At 45.6% G+C, this 24590-nt stretch overlaps 1 protein-coding gene across 1 annotated transcript in view; it reads right to left on the bottom strand.

Moving 5' to 3' along the window:
• Positions 1-1131: 1131 nt before the first annotated feature.
• The window catches only part of ABCA3 (ATP binding cassette subfamily A member 3), a 51061-nt gene continuing 27602 nt past the window's right edge, over positions 1132-24590 (bottom strand). Inside the window, exons 20-31 of the mRNA XM_083153023.1 lie at positions 11587-11860; positions 9878-10082; positions 9457-9676; positions 9130-9288; positions 8761-8918; positions 7301-7435; positions 6163-6357; positions 5785-5972; positions 5463-5633; positions 5183-5367; positions 4304-4377; positions 1132-2427 (exon numbers count right to left, since the gene is read on the bottom strand). Coding sequence (XP_083009149.1) covers positions 2296-2427; positions 4304-4377; positions 5183-5367; positions 5463-5633; positions 5785-5972; positions 6163-6357; positions 7301-7435; positions 8761-8918; positions 9130-9288; positions 9457-9676; positions 9878-10082; positions 11587-11860 — 2096 coding nt within the window. The 3' untranslated portion in view covers positions 1132-2295. The remainder of the gene's footprint in view (positions 2428-4303; positions 4378-5182; positions 5368-5462; positions 5634-5784; positions 5973-6162; positions 6358-7300; positions 7436-8760; positions 8919-9129; positions 9289-9456; positions 9677-9877; positions 10083-11586; positions 11861-24590) is intronic.

Here is a 24590-nt window from a genome sequence, read left to right as displayed (position 1 = left end):
AACGCGTCGGGTACTTGGTATAATCTCCAATCCCAAGGAAATACTTATTTTTCAAGAAATTTTGTTTTTATTTTTATGTATTTTGTAATAAATGTTTTATATGTAAGAAGAAGTCTTGGTCGATTGTAATTTTAAAAGGAGTTGGAAAGACTGAGTATTTACCTCAATACAAGTTATTTGGGCGCTGTCTAACACTATTGGTTCTGTATATTGATTGTACTGATCTCTCTAGTAGGGGGATCTAGGGTTACTAGCGACCACTCACATCTAGTGCAAATTCTTAGTGATATTGTTTTGAGATTATATAATTATATATATATATATATATATATATATATATATATATATATATATATATATATATATATATATAGCGAAATAAAGTTATTCCTGGTGGAGATGCTGCAGTGCCGTGTGTGTTCCTATTTAATGTCGGGGACCTTGCTGTAATTATATATATATACATACATACATATACACACACACACACACACACACACACACACATATAGATAGATAGATATAATTATTTATGCAACAATAATACCTCTTTCACTAGTGTGCTAGCTTGGTATGTTGGGCCTGTGCCAAGTTGTACCTCGTGGCCCTAAACTTGAACCTCAGAGATAGTGTCCCGCCAAATAAGGTCACCTGGTCTTGGTTGGTGTGCCCATATATAATTAGCTAAAAATGATGCTAAGCACCTCAAATTTGCTGTATGTTTGATTGCAGAGTAGATGATATATTATCATATTTGCAGTGTTTACTACGATAGAGCGTGCATTTGCAGTTTATTTTTCTTATAAGAGACTGAGGGGTAGATGTATGAAGCAGTGATAAGGGAGGAGTAGTGGCCCATGGCAACCAATCAGCACTTTAGTACCATCTATAATTTGCATACTAGAAAATTATACAGAGCAGCTGATTGGTTGCCATGGGCCACTTCTCCTCTGACTCACTTCTCCGCCATGGGCCACTTCTCCTCTGACTCACTTCTCCTCCCTTATCACTGCTTCATACATCTACCCCTCACTGTTGTTGTTGTTGCTCCTCTTTCTGACCTACTAGGATGGCTCTTCAAAACAGTTAGATAATGTAATCCGATTGAAATGAAGTGGACAAAGTCTGTGGCTTTTAAAAGAGCAGCATAAATAAGATTTATTTATATTTTTTTGCACAATCAATTGCCTGTCTGGAGCAGTTAAAATATGTTCCAAAGATAGAGAGACCTTACATCACACACATTGTTCCCGTTTCACAGAAAAAACACAAGCTTTGAGTTAGTTTCACAACAAGGGTCAAATCAGTGCAGACCATGCAGTGGCTTTCTGTCCCACAGAGGAGATATACAGTCACTGTAGATATTTCATTTGTCCTCTTTGGGAAGTTGTAGGGAGAGTTACATTTAACACCCTTCTTGTTAATGGGTAAAACATCAAGTGCGCACTCCTGAAGTTGAAGCCAACCTTCCTTAAAGCTCTTGGCACCTTTATTGGTGCCCTGTAAAGCTGTAAGGCACTGTGGGAGTAGTGTTACCACTGCATGTAATGTTACACTACAAGTAATCTTTTAGTATTGATGATTCGGAAATAAGAAATCCCTTCTTCGTTAAACTCCCTTTTAGGCCTTAAGTGTCCACCTATATATAAAAAACAAACAAAAACCTTGCATGTTTTGGAATCCTCGTAGTGCTAGGCATGTCTTGCGATCCAGCAGGAAAACAATTGGTCATTGTAACGACCATCTGATGGACTAGTGCCTTGTAGGATACCAAGAGTGCAAATGTCAGCAGTAGATCTTGGTTCAGTGCAGTCACTCCCGCAAGGGCAAAATGATAGACAGAGGACTAGGGAGAGGGGAACATCAGGGTATTGTAGTGGACGTATATAAAATGTAGGGGAAAAAAAGGAGGCACCAGAGGAAATTGGTCATCATTATAGGGCGAGCTGGTCACAGAAGTCCATCAACAGACAGGCGATGCCAGAATAAGGACAATCTTTGAGGGGTTTTCTGTTCAGACCGAACTACACGGTTGTAAATAAAATGGATAGACAGACATGGACACAGTACTTCCACTGCCGAAAGTCCTGGCTAGACGGCAAAATCATGGAAGATCTGGACGGAGACACTGTTGAGGAAGACCACCCTGGACGGACACACAGAGGAAATTGAAGGACAAACATAATGTCACTTTTAAAATGATCCAGTCCATCTGCACCAAAGGCAGGGTCTGCATTCAGGAGGTGGACCAACCATGTGTTTCTTGGAGACACCCCAAACTACTGCCAGGTTCTTCTACACTACACATGTCTCTGGTGGCTGCTGGAAATGACTGAAGCTCAAGAAGACTTGTTCCAAAGAGATCTGACTCACACAGTAATCCTCCAGGTCAAAGTTCTCCTTGGCCTTTTCTAAAGTTCCAAACACCTGGCAAGAGAAACATATTGGTGAAATGTACCGGGAAATAACAGTTACAAAGTCTGGTGCTATGTGGGCTAATACATGCAGGTCCTACCGTGCTGTAGATCAGAGGTGTCTAGAACGGTTCTCAAGATCTACCAACAGTTCACGTTTTCCAGACCACCTAGCTGGTGCACAGCTGTAGTCATTACTAACTGTCACATCAAACCTGCTGCATTCATTCCTACTATAGATCCACATGTTGCCCGAAAAACATGAACTGTTGGTAGATCTTGAGGACCAGTTTGGCAACCTCTGCTGTAGATAAATAAAAGAGGTATGATAACTTAATAAACATTCAACACAGAAGTTTGCTTAACATGTGCTCTGCAAATTGGAGCGTTCGCTATCAAGTTCCAGGGTACTAGATTCATGTACTGTAATGGTGGGGTGATACATCCTGATGATAATTGGGCACATAAGAAAAGAGCACCCTAGGGATCTCTGGCCCCATGCATACTAGTAGGATCTTAATGAAAAAATTAAGAAGTCTGTTTCTGTAAAAGAAGGATATAGGGCAGTACAGATGGTGTAAGTGTTAGCATTACTGCCTCACAGCACTGAGGTCATGGGTTCCGTTCCCACCATGGCCCTAACTGTGTAGAGTTCATATATACTCCCCGTACTTGCGTGGATTTCCTCTGCTTACTCCGGTTTCCTCCCACAATCCAAAGATATACTGGTAGGCTAATTGGCTCCCAACATATTAACCCTAGATTGTCTGTGTGTGCGTGTACATGTGGTAGGGAATATAGATTGTAAGCTCCACTGGGGCAGGGACTGATGTGAATGTTGAAATATTCTCTGTAAAGCGCTGCGGAATATGCCCTTCATTTTATCCAATACTTTTGTATATTTTATCTAATAGCAATTACATTCATTATAAACATATTGCAAATGCTGTGGGTACACATAAAGCTTATAAGGTTCCAGTGGGTATCCATGTGGGAAAAAATGAAGAACCATTGATCTGACGTGGATGATGACCAAGTCAGGCTGAAGAGCATAAACAAACACATTAAGGCAGGCTGTTGTGAAACTACAAGTCCCATCATGCCTTGCTACATTTTTACTATTAGGGAATGCTAAAACTATAGCAAGGCATGCTGGGATGTGTAGTTTCACAACAGTTGGAGGGCCACAGTTTGGACATGCCTGCATTAAGTAGTGACCTGAATGCAAAGTGCTCTAATCCAGGAAGCAATCAGCTAACTAATCACAGGTCATCTCAAAGCCTGCAGCACACTTAGGGGGTTATTCAGTGACGATCGGACTGAGACAAATGCGGCCCAGCTCCGATGGTGGGGGGTCTGCGCATGCGCGTATCTGCTCCAGAAGGGGCACACACGAGGCCGGAGCAGGGAATCGTTCACCCAGCATTTTACGGGTGTCCCCATGAAAACACTGCAGGTGGGCCGATGCCTGCAGAGGCGTCCGGCTGACGTCACATGACATCAGCGCCCGCCCCCTCTTCGGTGGACTCCGAAGGAAATAAAAGGTCAGTCTAGACTGACTCCTGTTTCCGAAGGGGAGCAAAATCATTCGTTGGTTGGCGGGCTTTTGGCCGGGCATGGTTCAACCGCTCGGTAAACAGCAAATTTATGCTGCTTAGCGTGCCAACCAGAATCACCCCTTTAGGCAAGAAGTCAAGAAAGTGGAATTTATACAAGAAGGAGGTTAAGTTGATCCCAATGAAAAAGCAATGAGAAGCCAGGATTGCGGGATGCAAGTAAGAGGCTTGAGGTATTTTACGAATATGTGGGTTAAACAGTTACCTAGTTGGTAAAGTTAAAACATTAAATGCAGATCCATCTAATTCAATAGTAACTCATTGGTTTCTTACCTGTGCCCAAGTCAGGTCCTGGTTTGTTATGTGGTAGTGGACCATACCCTGGTGCTCATGTTTCAGCTGGCTGCCTGCAGGGGGCATCAAATCATACGGCAATGTAAAAAAAGGGAACATGTTCTGCACTAGTAAACTACAAGTAACTGCTGGGAATTCATGGTTTGCTGAAGGATTTCTAAATATCCTATAGACGGTAAGCTTGCGCTTCTACCATTTGACTGTAACAACCCATTTTGTTTTATCCCTACTTAGAACTGTAAGGCGCAATGGAACCTGCTGCGCTGTATAAGAAATGGTTAATAAATAAATATACAAAATCAAATAAAGTAATGATAGTCCTGGACAAACGTCGGCATGCTAAGATGTTGTGGAACTATAGGTGTCAGAATGAACTGGCAGGAAAAGACGGGGCAATGGTGGTGGTACGTGTTCTAGGACCGCTGAAGTATTTAGGGGTAGCGAAGTAGAAGTTGTGCAGATGATAATTAAGCCTTGGTGAAAAGGATTTATCCACAGAAGAAGATAAAACAATGGATTTAGCCACAGCTGTTGGTGGGAATAAAGAAGATTGTTCATTTGCCTGATGGTGGACAATAACCGTTACCTGGAAATATTAGGGATAAACCCAGAAGACACCATGGATGGATCTGTCTGTTTCCAACCGCAAATGCAGCGTTAATAGATTTCTAAGGGGGCTTCTATGCAAATGGTCTTAGGCTTCTGAAACTATATTGCAGATTTTTTTAGGACCCAGGTCGCCCTGCATCCCATCAACTGCCTAGCTGTAGCCTGTCCATACCAAACAGGATAGCCTGGGACTAATGATTATGTTACGGGAGTCACAGGAGCACCAGCGGTTACTAGAAATACACGCACCTGGGAATACGCTCTGTACAAAATCTTTAAAGGCAACCAAATCCTCTCCCTCTCTGGACGTCTTGGCAAGCAATGTGTACCCGCTACCAAACTTGCTTTTTAGGTGCTGGGGGCTGCCGAGGCATTTGAGCTGACCGTTCACCATAATGGCAAGGCGGGTGCAGAGTGCTTCACACTCCTCCATGCTGTGGGAAGAGGGCAAAATACAGATAAAATCTCAAATTCTGGTCCATGTTCTGGGCGTCCTACTGCCCCAAACTCCAATGTGTAACATTGTTACCTGTGGGAAGTGATGATCACAGCTTTTCCGCTCTCCCGGGTCCTCGTCACTGCATCCCACAGCAACCTACGGGCCACAGGGTCCATTCCGGTGGATGGTTCATCCATGAAAATGACCGGTGGGCCGCCAATCAAAGCAATCCCGGCACTGAGCTTTCTCTTGTTCCCCCCACTGACAAAGATAGGAAAGAAAATACATGTGATAAATGAATGAATAAAGAGGGGAGAACGGGAGGAGGACAGGAACCCTGCAGGTGCACGTTCCGTTACCTGTAGCTGCACTGCATGCAGGAAGTACTCACACCCAGGGGAAATAGCATTACCTGTACGCCCGCACCAGCTTATTGGCATGGGCTTCCAGCAGCAGTCCCCGCAACATATCCTCTACACAGCTGTTGATATAGATCTCAGGCACACCCCTTAGTCGAGCATACATGCACAGGGTTTCCCGGCCAGTCATGTGTTCCAGCAGGGGGTCAAACTGTGGACAATAACCAATCCTCTGCTGGACCTAAAACAGGATGCAAAGGTAGTGAGAGGAGGTTTAAAAAAGGTCAAAAAATCTACTGCAAAATACTATACAAGTCCCAGCATACCATCCCGCCCAATCAGCTGTTAAAACATGGTTGGACTTCTGTAGAACCACATGATGGCGAGGCCCGCTCTAGCCCATGTGCACATTGTATGTGTCCACAAATCACCTTCTTAATGTTGCGTAGGATGCTGTACCCATCAATATACGCATCCCCCGAGCTGACACTTTCGTCCCCAGTCAGCATTCGGAACGTGGTGGTCTTTCCAGCTCCATTAAAACCAAGTAGGCCAAAGCATTCCCCCCGGCTTATGGCTAGAGATATACGGTCAACGGCCAGGACAAAACCACGGCGTCCGTAAACCTTATGGATTGAAGATGGAGAAATAAATTACAACTGAACACAAAAGTTGAAAATTCAATAAATTAGGAGCATGCAGTCACAGCCACGCTAACAATCCCTAGAGAGTCTCTATAGCAGGGTAAAAAAGCTCAAATAACAAAGCACAGTATGTCAGTTATAGTTGCTATTATGTTACTGGCCCATATACACCAATTTGTGGAATGCACACAGTATTTCTGTTACTAAGGAAGCTTGCATTCACACTATGCGATAAAGGCAGACAACGGAGCTACAGAATGAATGATATAGTCAGTGCATACACAGTAAAAGATTTCAGACAATAAAGATAAATGATTTGCTTTACCACTGACCATCTTGATTTATGAAAAATTGATCTTTATCATGCATACACACTGAAAGATAAGCATCTAGTCATAAAAGAAACAGGCAATTTTTGGCTGCATGTCCAGACGAGAGCGGTGGACAATAACGACCCACAGGATCGTGCATCATTATCCTTGGAACGATATGCAGGATAACATTGTTAAGGATATCGTTATCGTGCATATCATCTGCTTTTAAAACATAATGGTATTGGGGCTTTACATCTGCTCCAGAGTGATGCCGGACAGAATTTGTACCATGTAAGCTCATTGGTTATATCTGGTATAGAGTCAGCTCTATCATACAAGGGTGAAGGCATAAGGTGGCCATACACACACAGATTTATCTTCAGATCTGGCTGGTTGGAACAAAAACATGGTTATGGGTGAGAGCAAATGACAGTTGACCATTTGCTTGGAAATGCTGGAAACTAACAAACTGTCACTCATCCATAACCATGTTTTTGTTCCAACCAGCCAGATCTGAAGATAAATCTTACTAGTGTATGGGCACCTATACATTACTGACCAATACAGGTACTGCTTGTGCGTAACCCCCTTATTAATCAATCCCTGCTCACCTTGCTTAGTTCTCTGATCACTAGTGGGCTGCTAAGGGCAGAAAGCTGCTCCACGGGAGACTCCAAGACCTTCTTCCTTTCATCAGCCACATCTCGGTCCTCGGGGGGAGTCACCGGAGACTCAGGAAATGCAGACTGGAAAATGGAGAAAGAGGGCATTGTGATGTGTATGTACCTGCATACAGTATCTAAATCAGAGGTGAAGGTGACAAACTTGTATTCTGAGGATAAAAAGGTCATGCCCTGGTAAATATATAAAATACCACGCCATTGTATAGGAGTCTAGTCATGAAAACTGGGAGCCAAAGATTGGGAATGTGGATCCTAGTTTGGCAGGTGGCACTATGTATAATGGAAAGACCAGGCGGCGAGCAATACAAATAACAGAGAACACTAGTAGGAGGATGAAGGGAAAGGGGCTCTATGGTGGGAGGTGCTTGGCAATGTTTATGGTGGGAGGTGCTTGGCAATGTTTATGGTGGGAGGGTCTTGGCAATGTTTATGGTGGGAGGGGCTTGGCAATGTGATATATATATATATATATATATATATATATATATATGTATCTATACACACACATATATATATATATGTATCTATACACACACACACACACACACACACACACACACACATACATACACAGACTATGGTGGGAGGGGCTTGGCAATGTGATAAAGTGATAGGTGGGTGGTGGTCATGCAAAATATGCTGAAGTGGTAGGTTGTAGGTGACTAGCTCACTGAGGGGCAGATTTATAAAGCACGGTGAAGTGATAAAGTGTCTGGTTTTTATCCCCGGCCAATCAGCTCCTAACTGTGACGTTAGGGGCTTGGTTGAAAAATGACAGGTAGGAGCTGATTGGCCAGTGATAAAAAAACAAAAAACAAAATGACAGGTGATACGTGGCGCACTGCAGCCTTAAATCACAATCCCTGAAGATACACCCTTACTTCAGAATACAAAATGGAAGAAAAATGGGATATAGACAAAAGGCGCAATAGTGTACTTCAAGTTAAATACTTTCAAGTTAAATACTTTCAAGTTAAATACTTTCAAATAAAGGAGAAGTCTGAAAGTATTTAACTTGAAGTACACTATTGCGCCTTTTGTCTATATCCCATTTTTCTTCCACAGTGATAAAAGCCAGACACTTTATCACTTCACCGAGCTTAATAAATCTACCCCTGAATTGTCTACACCTGCCTGGAAAGCATAGAAACTTTTGAATAATCCGAATACTGCAGCTTAGGTGAAATATAAACTTGTCCATTTATTTCCCCATTCAGGTCAATGACTTAGGATGTGGGAAAGACTTCCACCAAATAACAGCATGCAGTGAGCACTTAAATGTGATTCTAATTAAAACGTTCTTCCAAACACTGAAAGGAAACCTAAAACAATGTACGCCCAATAACATATCAACAGACCCCACATTCCAGAAATTGTATTCATCATACCCAGTGACGGCGTCGAAATCGGAACACCTGGCAGAGGACCTGGCTCTCGATTATGAAAAGGAGGCAAAGGAAGATCAAGCCCTGAACAGCCATAGCCGTCAGGTATCGGCCCACTCCCGGCTCAGAGAACGAGTAGTAGTTTGTTTGATAGGTGATGTCTGAAAAGAGGAATAGGAATTAATAAAGTATTCTGTCTGCTATAATATACAACGTGATTTAATAATGGAATCATAGTTTTTTTATGCGAATGTCGCTTCACTTTAGGCTAGGTAACTCACTGACCTGGGCACACTTTACCATACCCAATCCTAGTCCTCATGGATGGTGAAATATATGCCTTCATTCCTAGGCAAGCTTCCAGATACTCACTCAGTATTTTGCAGGCAATCTCCGATGTGAGGGACGAGGTGCAGAATTTCAGGGTGTGGTAGTTTTGGTAAAAGTCACTAAATGATTTCCCCAGGCAATAGTTGGGGAGCACCAGAAAAACAAGGTCCAAGGTTTTAGAGAGATCCACCAGATCGAGGGCTGCCAAACAAATACACATTGATAGTGAGAGTATATAGAGAAGGAGAAGAAACTAACATTAGCACAACACACTCTTGATGACAGTGACACAGAGTCTGACCACATAGCACTAAGGAGAACCATTTATATACACCGAGGTAGGTGGAAGAAAGGGCATGAGGTTCTCACCTGGAATGCTCATGATTGTGACAGATAAGAAGCTCGCAGTGCCTGACAGGATGTTGAAAATCGTGAGCCGGGTGTAGGCGGTGGCAGTGGAGGTAAACAGAAAACTGAACAGGTACATGAGAGGAATGACTGCCCAGCCATATAGCAGCAACATCAGCATCACATCCACTAGGTGGTGATCATCCGTGTATGCACGCACTCCAAAGGCCTGGAATACCACCTGTAGACCAAAGGCAATAGAAACCAAATACTGGTTAGAACACGCTGAAGTGAGGGCGGAGGGATTTAAGTGGCGGGAATTAAAAGTGGAGGCAAATAAAAGCGTAACCCAATAAAAGCGTAACCCAGAAGTACAGTATAATATCCAACGGCAGAACACAGATGACAGTATGGACATAATACATATGCCTGTGTCACTTACAAGCATCAGAGCACACGGTATTAGGTAGTTGAGCAAGTCCCATGTCAGCGCAGACAGCCAGTAACTGAAGGAAGATGCCCCGCTCACGAATTGCACGTGCTTAGACTTCACTGCCCTCTCTCCAACAAGCAGCAGAGAAAATGTGCTAGCCAAAGAAGCCATTCCATACAGAAGATTAATGGCTATGGCAAAACCGGTCTGTCCCCTGAAGAAGAAACCAAATGATTACACTCTGTCAAGACCTCAAGCTTAGCCAATGTTCCCCCTGTGGCAGGGCACAAACAGCTCAGTATGTACAGAGCATATGGTAGTGAAACAGTTACACCCTAGATCACAGGTTCTCAAACTCGGTCCTCAGGACCCCAGACAGTGCATGTTTTGCATATCGGTACTTGTTTCCTAGCACGGCCACAATCGTAACTAATCGTGTCCCTTAATTAAGGGACACGATTAGCCCGATGGACCCGATTTCCTTTGAAATCAGGTCCATTTTGCCGGCTAGGAAACAAAAATCGGGGGCATCGCGTCGGTCGGGACCATTAACATTGGTCCCGACGCGACCGACGCGATGCCCCCGATATTTGCATTGACTTCAATGTTAAAAAAAATTTTAACATTGAAATCTTGTCGGGAACTGTAAAATATCGGGGGCATCGCGTCGGTCGGGACCATTAACATTGGTCCCGACGCGATGCGACGCGATGCACCCGATTTTTACATAGGATTCAATGTTAAAAAAAATTTTAACATTGAAATGGTGTAAAAATGTTAAAAAATGTGAAATGGGTCAATATGACCCATTTCACATTAAAAATGTCCCCGTCGTCGCCCCACGATAGACGGCAACCCGAAGCGTGGCGAGCGCAGCGAGCCCGCGAGGGGCGGCGGTACGCGTCCTCCGACCTTTTCATGCCCTACTATCCACTAGGGCGTGGAGTGAGAATAGAATAGTGTGGCGAGCGCAGCGAGCCCCGCGAGGGGACGCGGATACCTTCACAGGTAAACGCGTCCCTTCGCGGGCTTCACAGGTGTCCGTGGCGACGCCGACAACTGTGAAGCCCGCGAAGGGACACGATTACCTGTGAAGGTATCCGCGTCCCCTCGCGGGGCTCGCTGCGCTCGCCACGCTTCGGGCTCGGTGGCTCGCTGCGCTCGCCACACTATTCTATTCTCACTCCACGCCCTAGTGGATAGTAGGGCATGAAAAGGTCGGAGGACGCGTACCGCCGCCCCTCGCGGGCTCGCTGCGCTCGCCACGCTTCGGGTTGCCGTCTATCGTGGGGCGCTGTGTACACGCTTCAATTTGGGGGGGTTTGGAATTTTTTTCATTCAATCCAATGTAAAATTGGGTCCCAGGGACCCAATTTACATTGGATTTAATGAAAAAATCGGGTCAAAAATCGGTCGGATCGGTCGATCGCATCGCATGCGACCAAATCGCATGCGATGCGATCGACCGATTTTTTTCAGCACGACCACCCCGATCTTAATCGGTGTGGCCGTGCTAGGAAACAAGTACCTGCATATCTCCTCACAGAATCACAAGTGATATAATTGGCTCCACCTGTGGATCTTTCAAAAATGTGTCAATGAGTAATGAATGCACCTGTGGAAGTGCCGGGTAACCTGGAAAACATGAACTGTGTGGGGAGGATCGAGTTTGAGAACCCCTGCCCTAGACATTTCTAACCCCTACCCCCCTTGCTTACTGCAGAAGCTCATCCTGAGCAGTCTCTGAGGTGTTTCGTGGCTGAGGGTAGTTGATGACCGAAATGGAGGCATTGGAACCGGCAACCAACTTGAAGAGAGCGTTATCAGCCAGAGCGAGGGCAGCAGCCACGGAATGATACGCCTGGTTATTAAAACGCGCTGTGACACGGGTGCGGGATCCATGGTTCAGGATCTCTGCAGCACAGAGGCAGTGCTCTGCAAACAGGGCGCCCTCCTCAGATGCCTTAATCAGGATATAGTCATCAAGGTTGCCTGAAGGGAGATATGTGGAGAAGGTATATTCTAAGTACAGCAATCAGATAAGAAAACCAGGATAAGGGTGACCCTTTGCAGTTACTATAAATGTTATGACCGGAAATAACCTTCATGAAACCTTAAACATACAGTGTAGTAATGATAAAAAAGAAGACAGAGAATATGCTAGAAAACAGGATCTTGGTACTCACCGTTAAATCAACTTCTCCGAATCCACAAGGGACACTGGAATGTAGACCTTACATTGAGTATAGAAGTGTAGTAACTGGGAGCTGGCACTTTAAATAAATTTGAGTAGTGTGTTAGCTCCTCGTCTCTATACCCCTCCCCAACTCAGTCTTAGTAAACTGTGCCGAGGAGAGCTGGAAATTTGGTACTTGTGTAATATCTGGGTGCCCGATTTTTTTATTGTATTGCATCGCATGCAATATAGTGGCATACAATTCATGCAATGCGATTTTTTTATTGTATAGACCAGATTTTTAATTGTATAGTCACCCATGGGTGATTTCATACCCCCACTATCCAACTATGCATGGAGTTGATTTTATATAGTGTGGTGAGCGCAGCGAGCCACAAGCGTGGCGAGCGGACGCAGAATACATGTAAAGTAATCTGCGTCCCCTCGCGGGGCGCACTGGGCTCGCCACACTATATAAAATCAACTCCATGCCTTAAGTAGTGGCATGCAATGAAAAAATTGGGTGCCCAGATAATACACAAGTACCGGAAATTCAAGAAAGAAGGAGCAGAGAGACACAGAAATTCAACACAAACAGGTGTAAACAGAGCATAGACTAATACCCCTTTCAGACAGAAAAAAAGACCCGGGAATTTCCCTGCTCTTGCCGTGTCGACCCGGGTTTTTCTTCTGTCTGAAAGGGTCAACACGGGTCTAAAGTTCCGGGACTTCGACCCAGGTATTTACCTGGGTTTTTCCCGGGTCTGTATTCCAAAAACCCGGGTCGCCGGCTGTCTGAAAGGAAACGACCCGGGTTTTTGGGATTATTACACATTGTTAGGCACTGATTGGCTCTCCTGGTGGGGTGCTGGCTGATTGGTTGTGAGGATAGGCTTCTCTGATTGGCTGGGAGGGCATGGCAATGGAGCTGGCCTCTGAGGTCATTAGGGAGCTGAAAAAAAGTATAGCATGGCCCACTGGTAGAAGCAAGAGGTGAGAGCTGCTGGCAGTGAGAGGGGAGGAGGATATCGGCAGATGACTGGGACAGTCAAAGATGCCACAGTGTACTCAAACATTGCAAATATACTGACAGCCATGTGAGGTAACATGTACCTTCCAGTATATATAAACAATAACACTTGTTTACAACATATCCTTGTGTCATGCCATGGTTAATGCAATGCAGTGAGCAGTCACCACCCACTTTTGATGACCTCATCTCTGTGTGCCTTTAAAACTGTCCTATTCTTATGACACACAGAGTTTTGCAGGAAAAATCCAGCTTCTGTGTGAAAGGGGTCGACACGGGAAATACCCGGGTTTTTGCTCCTGTGTGAAAGGGGGTCAGCCCCTGCTGCCTAGTTGTACCCGGGTTTTTGTATCCGGGAAATACCTGGGTTTTTGGGATTTTTCTGTCTGAAAGGGGTATTAGAAACTGAAGCCAGGCAGGAACAACAGCGCCGGGTGGGCATCCAGTGTCCTCTGGGGATATGGAGAAACGGATTTATCAGTGAGAACCAAAATCCTGTTTTTTCCTTCATTCAGCAGGGGACAACTGAATGTAGACTTTCAAGTGGGGTCGTCCTAGAGCTCCCATCCCGGGCGGGAGAACGCTGAGAAACCTGCAATTCCACACGGCCAAACTAGGAAGCAGAGGCCTCAAAGATATCAAAACTGTAGAAATGGGTAAAGATATGTTGACTTGACCATGTAGCTGCTCTACAGAGTAAGTTTAATGGAAACCCAATCGGCAAACACCCAAGAGGAACCAACCGAACATGTAGAATGCACCCTGACCTGTTCAGGAGGAACTCTAGAGGCAGCCAAATAAGCTTGGCAAATAATGAAACTAATCCACCTTGCAAGTGTCTGTTTAGATGGAATGGGATCATTCGTCAGACTGCATTTAGGTCTACAGTCATTAGGTCGAGCCCACTAGGTCGACTGGCAGGAAGGTCGACCTGACTTAAGGTCGACATGGGCCAAGGTCGACATGACTTAAGGTCGAATTTGCATAAAGGTCGACATGAGGAAGGTCGACTGGTCATAAGGTCGACATGGGTTTTTCACTGTTTTTTATCCGAATGTCGACACAGTCGACATGGACACAGTTGGCAATGAGAATCGGACCCTCGCATCGCTCGCTTCGGGCACGGTGCCTCGCTGCGCTCGGCACACTATTTTATTCTCCCACCATGCCCTAGTGGATGGTAGGGCATGAAATACCGCCTGTCGGCACACGTCGGCTCAAAAAACAGTGAAAAACCCATGTCGACCTTATGACCAGTCGACCTTCCTCATGTCGACATTTATGCAAATTCGACCTTAAGTCATGTCGACCTTGGCCCATGTCGACCTTTAGTCAGGTCGACCTTCCTGCCAGTCGACCTAGTGGGGTCGACCTAATGACTGTAGACCTAAATGCAGTCTGACGAATGACCGCATCCCGTTTAGATCAGGGCTGGGCAATTGCGGCCCTCTAGATGTTGATGAACTACACGTCCCAGCATGCCTTGCATCAGTTTCAGCATGGCCACATAGCAAAACTAATGCAAAGCATCCTGGGATGTGTAGTTCATCAACATCTGGAGGGCCGCAATTGCCCAGCCCTTGTTTAGATGCAGGTCAGCTAGGCCGAACGCAATCATACCACAAACAAGTCATCTGTTTTCCGCAAAGAGGAAGTCCTATCCACATAGACCAGGCATTCCCAACCACGGTCCTCAAGGCACACCAACAGTGCAGGTTTTAGTGATATCCAGGCTTCAGCACAGATGGTTTAATCAGAATCCCTCAGATACTAATTAAGTCACTTGTGCTCAATCCTGGATATCTTCAAAACCTGCACTGTTGGTGTGCCTTGAGGACTGCGGTTGGGAATGCCTGACATGGGGCCTTATTCTAGTTCACTCTGACAAAATCCTTCTTAGATGAACAAAACCATGTGCACTGAGGTGGGGCAGATGTTACTTGTGCAGAGAGAATTAGATTTGGGTGGGGTTTTACTTCAAAGTGAGATCTATATTGCTGGGTAAAAATAAAGCAGCCAGTATTTACCCTGCACTGAAACAAAATAACTCACCCAAATCTAAAATTCTCTTTGCACATTTTACATCTGTCCCCCTGCAGTACACATGGTTTTGTCCATCTAAGAAGGATTTTGTCAGAAAGAGTGAACTAGAATAAGGCCCATAGACCCTGGCCGCTCGGACAACATCTAGGAGACTTAGATGCAGGAGAGGAATTAGAAAAAAACGGTACCACTAGAGGTTGACTTAAGTGGAAACTCGAAACCACCTAAAGGAAAGAAAGACATGTGCATACGCAGTTCAGCCCTGTCCACGAGGAATCAAATAAAGAGTGTGACATGATAAAGCGCCTTACTCAGACACACGCCTGGCAGAAGCTAGGGCAAGGAGTAACGCCACCTTCCAAGACAAGTATTTGAGCTCCACTGATTCAAACGACTCAAAAACAGATGACTGTAGAAAGGAAAGAACAAGTTCCAAATACCATGGAGCCGTGGGTGGAACAAACGGAGCATGCAACTGAACCACCCCCTGGAAAAACATCTGGCATAAGAAATATTGGTAATTGTTTAGTTTCACGGCGCCAGTTATGTAGTTAGCTAGTCACGGTAGCGTCTCTGTGAAAGCCAGCGTACTGTTCCCGCGTGAGCCTCTCGAGCATCTCTGTCAAAGCCAGCGTCCCTGTTCCCTTGACGTAGCCAGTGTCCCTGTCAGATGTAGAGTAGCGTAGTCAGTTAGCTTGTAGATTGAGCTGTATGCAGTTAGAGTAGTCAGTCAGCTGGTAGATTGAGCGGTAGCGTAGTCAGTCAGCTGTTGGAGAGTTTTGGAGACGCTGTTACACACGTATATTGGAGTATTGGAGTTACGTATATTGGAGTATTGGTGTTACGTATATTGGAGTATTGGAATTATGGCTGCTGAGAAGCTCAGCTTATTTAATCTTCCACCGACTGAGGAGGATGCTGTGGCATTTCTGCAGAGGCAGAAATTCCTGCCTGATACTCAGACCTGCCCCAATGGACAACCTATGAGGCTGAGTGTTAGGGAGCGGATGTGGAGCTGCCATATCCATAGCTGACGCAGAAAGGTCAGTGTCATGGCTGCCCAGTGATTTAGAGGGTGCCATTTGACATTTGTCACCCTCATCAGATTTGTCTTCTGCTGGGCAGAAGAGCTGACAAGCGTCCGATTCTGCGAGCGACACCTGGGCATCTCGCAGAAAACGACTGTCCAATATAACTGCCTGATGCGGAAGGCCTGTACCATCGACCTCCTGTTGCAGCGTCACCGCCGTACTGGAGGCCCAGGCACCATTGTTGAAGTGGATGAGAGCCTCTTCACCAAGCGAAAGAGCCAGGTTGGGCGTGTTCTGCCACAGCAGTGGATCTTCGGGGGCATCTCTAGGGAGACCAGAGAGTGCTTCCTGTCGGCAGTCGAAAGGCCAGCAACCTCATGGCTGCCATCGAGAGGCACGTGCTCCCGGGGACCACTTTCTACAGCGACTGCTGGAGAGCGTACCAGACCGAGCAGCTGGAGCAGGCTGGCTATCATCATGTCAGGGTGAACCACCACTTCCACTTTGTGGATCCGGAAAGCGGGGTGCACACGCAAAACATTGAGAGGCTAAGGGGATCCTGTAAGTGGCTCAATAAGCACCAAAGGGGGACCGCGCCATCAGCTGGACTCCTATCTCCAGGAGTTTATCAGGAGGACTCCTTCAAGCGCATCCTGCACGCGCTGACCCTGCTCCCCCAGGCAGACAAAGTCAACGCCGCAGAGCCAGAGTCGACAGCGTCCACTTCAGCAGCTGCTTCCTCTTCAAGTGCTGATGATGGCACTACAGTTCTGAATAACTACTTTTTTCTAGATTTTTTTGTGTCCTTTATTCTTCTTTAAATTAATTGTATTGTCATTTAATCATTTTATCCTCATTCATATTCTTTATTATTCACTAAAAAACAGTTAACGTTAACACATGTCGTTACTACTGTCTCAGGTGTATGATATGGCAGGTGTGAATGTGTTCTTGAAACAACCCCACCATCCACGTCAGCCTGAAGCGTCTCGAGTGTAGTGAGGGGACACGGTATGCGTCCTCCCGACCTTTTCATACCCCCACTATCCACGTCGGTGTGGAGTTGATTTTATAAAGTCTGGCGAACGCGGCAAGCCACCGAGCCCGAAGCATGGCGAGCGCAGCGAGTCCCGTGAGGGGACGCGGAATACATGTGAAGTAGTCCGCGTGCCTCGCTGTACTTTATACAATAAACTCCACGCCAACGTGGATAGCGGGAGTATGGAATGGTTGGTCAGTACGCGTACCGCGTGCGCTCGCCACGCTTCGGGCGGACGTGGATGGTGGGGGTATCAAATGGAGGTGTTTGCCAGTGGGGAGGGGGGGGGGGAATCAAATGGAGGGATTTGCCAGTTTGGGGGGGGGGGGGGGGCGCTCCTGCGTCTCAAACAGATGTAGCGCCTCTCCCCCGGTGCCAGCATGATCCCCTCTCCGCCAAAGAGAGGGGATAATGCTGGCACCAGCGGTGTCAGAGAGGCGCTTAGTAGGCTTTCCAGGGACAGATATGCTGTTCCCGGCAACAGTACGGTAGTTACTTGTGTAGTTTCACGGCGTCAGCTCTACGCTGATAACGTAGCTTAGGCTGGCTCCGTGAAACTACACAAGTAAAGCAGCCGTTGGGCTACGCTGATAACGTAGTTTCAAACAAACGCTGCTGCCGATAACCGATAAACCTAGCTTAGAGAAGTGAGGCAGCCGTTGGCGTGCTGCCAGGATTCAATCATAGCGTAGCGTACAGCTGGCGCCGTGAAACTACACAAGTAGCGAAATATTTTCTTGTTAAAGAAAACTGGCAACGCCTTGAACCTCAGATGGGCCACCCTCCTAAATTCACATCAGGAGATGTAAGCATACCAGATGCGGTTATAATGTTTTGAGGTAGTCTCCCTTTGGGCATTAAGCATAGTTGGAAAGACAGCTAGAGGAATCCCCCTGCGTCTCAAAGACAGCCCTCAAAAACCATGCCGTTAAAAATAGATGCTTTAAGTATGGAAAGATGAAAGGGCCTTGCTTCACAAGATCCGCCTACAGAGGAAGAAGCCACGGCTGGTCTATTAAAAGCCTCTGTAGACCCAAATACCAAGCTCGATGGGGCCAATCTGGAGCCACCAACAGAATCTTGACAAGTTCTCTCTCTAATGTGCTGCAGAAGGCGGCACAGGAGAGAGAGAGGGGAACAGGTAGACAAACTGGTAATTTCAAGGAATCACCAGAGCATTGACTGCCACCGCTGCCAGATCTCTTGTCCGTGAACAATATTCTGGTAGTAGTAGTAGTAGATTCCAGCATGATACCATCAAATCCACTTGTGGAAGGCCCAACCATATAGTCGGCTTCCCAATTGTAACCCACCAGAATGAATATTGCTGAGAGGGCGCCGGCATGTTCCTCCGCCCATATCAGACCCAACTTGACTTCCTGCATGGCTGCCGTTAGGGATTTCAATCCCGGGATTGAAAAATGCTCAATCCCGGGATTCCAGGATTGGCATCCTTAAAAAAAAAAAAAATCAAAAAAAAAAAAAAACCCCACGCCCAGTCCACCCCACACCGGCCGCCCCACAGGTTTACTTACATGGGCAAGTGGCTAGGAGCGGGGCAGAGAGCAGCGCTGTGGGTGCCTGGTGCCTCCGGGCGGGTGGCTGCAGCTGGGCGGGAGGTGAGGCGTTACAGTGCACCCGGGAGCAGTGATATGACTGTGCGGTCTGCGTAGCGTGCCAGTCAGAGGTCACGCTGCACAGGCTGCACACCAGGGTCAGGAACAGCTGGGCAGCATCTGAGCGGGTGCTCAGACGCTGCCCGGCATTAGAGCAAGGGTAGAGGAGATCTGTTCAACACCAGCCCTCATAGGTTTAAAGCATGCTACAAACAACAGGCACAAAGAAAATATTGTGCTAAATCTCTCCAACCAGTTACACACCAGTAACTTACGACCATGGCCAGTATTCAATGGCCAGTATTCAATGCTCCCAATTGTTTTTTCTCCTTGCGGTGAATCTGTTTCACATGAAAATCTGATTCACCCAATTCAATGTTCACTGTTCGCCGAAAGCAAACAGTGAATGCCGGCCAGTTCTCCATTTCATGTTCGCTGCAAGTCGCTGGAGTATTTCAATGGGGTTTTCACTGGGACTCGCCGAGAGTGTATTCAATGCTAGGATGGAGAACTGCTTTCTCCATGAGTTTTTGCCATGATTCGCCGTTTTGCATTCGACATCTTTTTTAGGTGAACAGGAAAGTGATCTTTTGAAAGGGTTTTGAGGGGGAAGTTTGGTGTCAAAAAATCAGATTTTTTTTCTTAGAAGGGGCATGCTATTTGTAATCATGTGCTTAAAGCACATTAACCCCTTCCCGACATTTGACGTATATATACGTCATGGCCGGGATGTACTTCCCGACACATGACGTATATATACGTCATGACTTTAAACTGTCCCCGCGTCCATAGACGCGGGGACAGAGGGACGATGTCTGCTGTCCCTGACAGCAGACATGTCCCTGCCGCCCCCCCGTCGGCGATCGCTGTGATTGGCTGTTCAGTGTGAACAGCCATTCACAGCGTTTTCCTGTGTTACCGGCGAATCAGACGCTCGGTAACACAGGTGTCAATCACCGCCGGGCGTCAGGGGGCATGAGGGGGTCATCGGTGACGACGACACCTCACCCCACCTGCCCCCAAGGCTGTGATTGGTCCGTGGTACCCACGGACCAATCACAGCCAAGGCGTGTGATTTAAACTAACGGTGACTGCACTGCAGACGCCATTCCGGTCTGGAATTGCGTGCAGAGCGGTCACCGTGCCAATCTGTCGTGATACATACCTGATCCTTGCCTGAAACTTACCTGATCACCGCTGGTAGCGTGCTGCCAGCAGCTGGATACTTCCTGGATCTTGTGACTTCTGTGTGTGCTGCTGCTGCAGTGTCATAGAGTCACAGATCGTGAGAGATAGGGACAGATAGTGACAGAGAGTGATAGAGAGTGATAGAGAGTGCTATATTTTGTGTCTGCTGCACCCCCTTTTGTGCTGATCACTATATCTGAGGTGATCAGCAACTTTTTGGGGGTGCAGAGGTTTTTTTTTTATATATATACCTGTCAGTTGCAGCAAAGGTTGTGCTGCCTGTGCAACTGACTGCTGCCCCCCCCTGCTGCCCCCCCTTTTGTGCCGATTGTGCTGATTAATTAACTGATCAGCAACTTTTTGGGGGTCCAGGGTTTTTTTTTATATATATATATATATATATATATATATATATATATATATATATATATATATATATATATATATATATATATATATATATATATATATATATATATATATATATATATATACCTGTCAGTTGCACCAAAGGTTGTGCTGCGTGTGCAACTGACTGCTGCCCCCCCTGCTGCCCCCCCTTTTGTGCTGGTCAGTTTAAATTAATTAATCAGCAACTTTTTGGGGGTCCAGGTTTTTTTTTTTATATATATATACCCTGTCAGGTTGTGTGTCTGCTGCCCCTCACTGCTAATCAGTGGTGCATCACTGCATCACTGATCTGCAGTTTTTTTTTTTTTGGAGAGTGCAGTGGGGTTTTGTTTTTACACCCACGTTGCTTGTGTGGGTGTCCTGTGGCCGCTGAGCGCTGATCAGTGACGTACAATCACTGAACAGCATTTTTGGCACAGGGTTGATATCATTTTTTTTTCTGCAGTTTTTTTAAATAGTTTTTTTTTTTGGAGAGTGCTGTGGAAATTTTTTTTCAATTGTTTTTACACCCACGTTGCTTTTGTGGGTGTCCTGTGGCCGCTGATCAGTGACGTACAATCACTGAACAGCATTTTTGGCACAGGTTGATATAATTTTTTTTCTGCAGTTTTTTTTTGTTTTTACACCCACGTTGTTTTTGTGGGTGTCCTGTTGCCTTTGAGCGCTGTTCAGTGACGGACGTTACTGACCAACATCTGTGCTCAATTTTTGGCGCAGGACCTTTTTTTTTTTTTTTCTTTAACCCCTTCAATTTTTTTTTTTTTATTGGGATCAAATTCCTGTATAAAGTATTTTTTTTTTCTGCACTACATACACACTACACACCCCCCGTGTTGAAATAAAGTTTGTACCCCCCCTACACTATACACGTGTTGAAACATTACACTTACAGAAACACAAAAATAAAAATGGCATCCCAAATGTCATCCCAAATGTCATCCCAGTCATCCAGAAGAATGTATTCAGCGGAGGAGGCATATGCCATGCTTGCCTCTGACTCTGACACAGCTAGTGATGCAAGCGGGGAATTTGAAGGATTCACCTTAAGCTCCTCTTCCTCCTCTGCTGATGAGGGACCCCCTCAAAGACGCCCCCGTAGAGCAGCTGAGACCCCCCCCCCCCCCAAATGATTGATCCCGTATGGACCCCACCACCAGACAATTTTGAGCCCCAGGTTCCTGAGTTTTTGGCCATCCCAGGAATCCAATTTGATTCAGCAGGTCTCAGAGAAATTGACTTTTTCAAATTATTTTTCTCTGATGATTTTATAAATTTAATGGTGGACCAAAGTAATTTATATGCCCAGCAGTTTATTGCTCAAAACCCCACGTCATCATTTGCTAGGTGGACCCCTGTAGATGCAGCAGAGATGATGACGTTTTGGGGTCTGGTGTTACATATGGGCATAGTAAAAAAGCCAGAAATTAGGCAATATTGGAGTACAGATGTTCTGTACAGCACCCTATTTTACCGTATGGCCATGACTCAGGCTTGTTTTGAGATAATCCTTAAATTTTTACATTACACCGATAATACTCTGTGCCCACCCAGAGATGATCCCACGTTTGACCGGCTATTCAAAGTCAGGCCGGTCATTGATCATTTCAGTGCCAAATTTGCAGAGATGTACATCCCTGAAAAATTTATTTGTATCGACGAGTACCTTATACATTTTAAAGGAAGGGTTAAATTCCGCCAGTACCTTCCCAGTAAGAGGGCAAGGTATGGCATAAAAATGTATAAGCTGTGTGAAAGCACCTCAGGGTACACCCACAGGTTTAGGGTATATGAAGGGAAGGATTCAAGAATTGAACCGCCAGAATGCCCCCCCTCCCTCGTAGGTGTTAGTGGAAAAATTGTCTGGGATTTAGGGCACCCCTTCCTGGATAAAGGTTATCACCTCTATGTGGATAACTTTTACACTAGCATCCCCCTGTTTAAGGCCCTTGGTTCAAGAGGTACAGCAGCTTGCGGTACTGTGCGTAAGAACCAAAGAGGCCTCCCAAAAACGCACATTGCCCAAGTATTGAGAAGGGGTGAAAGCAGGGGAATATGCACCGAAAATATGTTGTTGGTCAAATATAAGGACAAGAGGGATGTCCTTATACTGACAACAATTCATGGAGACAGTACCACCTCCATCCCTGTACGAGGTACCAGTACCCACACCTCAAAACCTAATTGTATCCTAGATTACAATAGGTACATGGGCGGAGTGGATCTTTCAGATCAGGTACTGAAGCCGTACAGTGCCCTGCGGAAAACAAAAATCTGGTACAAGAAGCTGGCCGTGTATATCATCCAGATGGCACTGTATAACGCTTACGTGCTATTCCGTTCTACCAGCCAGAGGGGGACATTTATGCACTTTCAAGAGGAAGTCATAAAGGGCCTAATATTTGGGAACCAGCAGGCAGAGGGCCCCAGTACTTCTAGTACTGGCCCCCGTATTGTACCTGGGCAGCATTTTCCTAACAAAATCCCCTCCACTGCAAGAAAGGGCAGGACACAAAAAAGGTGCAAAGTTTGCTATAAAAAGGGAATAAGAAAGGAAACTATTTTCCACTGTGAAACTTGCCCCGACAAACCCGGCCTATGTATAAAGGAGTGTTTTAAAATATACCACACATCTATGGATTATTAGGTTCATCATTTCACCGTGCTTCGGGGGTCTTGCTAATGCCACATAGCACCCACCATTCATTCCACCAGAATCTGAGCTGCAAAATCCAAAAATCACTCCTTCCCTTCTGAGTCCTGCCATGCACCCAACTGGTATTTTTTGGTCACATATGAGGCATTGCCATACTCGGGAGAAATTGGGGCACAGATTTTGGGGTGCTTTTTCTCCTTCATACCTTCTGAAAATGAAAAATTTTGAGCCAGAACTGCATTTTTGTGTAAAAAAATGTTATTTTTCATTTTCACTGCCCAGTTGTATCAAAATTGGTGAAACCCCTGGGGGTTTGAAATGTACACTATACCCCTAGATGAATTCCCTGAGGGGTGTAGTTTGCAAAATGGGGTCACTTGTGGTGGGGTTCCACTGTATTGGTGCTTGGGGGGTCTTGCTAATGCGACATAGCACCCACCAACATTCCACCAGAATCTGTGCTGCAAAATCCAAAAATCACTCCTTCCCTTCTGAGTCCTGCCATGCACCCAAATGGTATTTTTTGGTCACATGTGAGGCATTGCCGTACTCGGGAGAAATTGGGGCACAGATTTTGGGGTGCTTTTTCTCCTTCATACCTTCTGAAAATGAAAAATTTTGAGCCAGAACTGCATTTTTGTGTAAAAAAATTTAATTTTTCATTTTCACTGCCCAGTTGTATCAAAATTGGTGAAACCCCTGGGAATTTGAAATGTACACTATACCCCTAGATTAATTCCCTGAGGGGTGTAGCTTGCAAAATGGGGTCACTTGTGGGGGGGTTCCACTGTATTGGTGCTTGGGGGGTCTTGCTAATGCGACATAGCACCCACCAACATTCCACCAGAATCTGAGCTGCAAAATCCAAACATCACTCCTTCCCTTCTGAGTCCTGCCATGCACCCAAATGGTATTTTTTGGTCACATGTGAGGCATTGCCGTACTCGGGAGAAATTGGGGCACAGATTTTGGGGTGCTTTTTCTCCTTCATACCTTCTGAAAATGAAAAATTTTGAGCCAGAACTGCATTTTTGTGTAAAAAAATTTAATTTTTCATTTTCACTGCCCAGTTGTACCACAATTGGTGAAACCCCTGGGGGTTTGAAATGTACACTATACCCCTAGATGAATTCCCTGAGGGGTGTAGTTTGCAAAATGGGGTCACTTGTGGGGGGGTTCCTAAATTTTAGCATCGTATGGTGCCTAGAAACCTACATGGTGCCTAAAAAATAATCTCATAAAAAGGAGGCTCCAAAATCAAGTAGGTGCTCCTATTATGAAGCCTGTGGTTTGGTCAACGTGCACACTAGGGCCACATATAGGATATTTATGAAAACAAAAGAATTGGGGGAATCAATTTTTAGTCACATTTCTCTAGTAAAATCTACTGTGTTCCTTAGAAAAATGTATTAAAATTGCAAATCTGCAAAAAAAAATGAAATTTTGAAATTTCACCTACACTTTGTTTTAATTCCTGTGAAACACCTAAAGGGTTAACAAACTTCCAAAATGCTGTTTTGAATACTGTGAGGGGT

This window comes from Crinia signifera, chromosome 7 (assembly GCF_055691185.1).
Source record: "Crinia signifera chromosome 7, ASM5569118v1, whole genome shotgun sequence".
Lineage (NCBI taxonomy): Eukaryota > Metazoa > Chordata > Amphibia > Anura > Myobatrachidae > Crinia > Crinia signifera.
The sequence above is the reverse complement of the archived record's forward strand: the minus strand, read 5'-3'. Positions and strand labels throughout refer to the sequence as shown.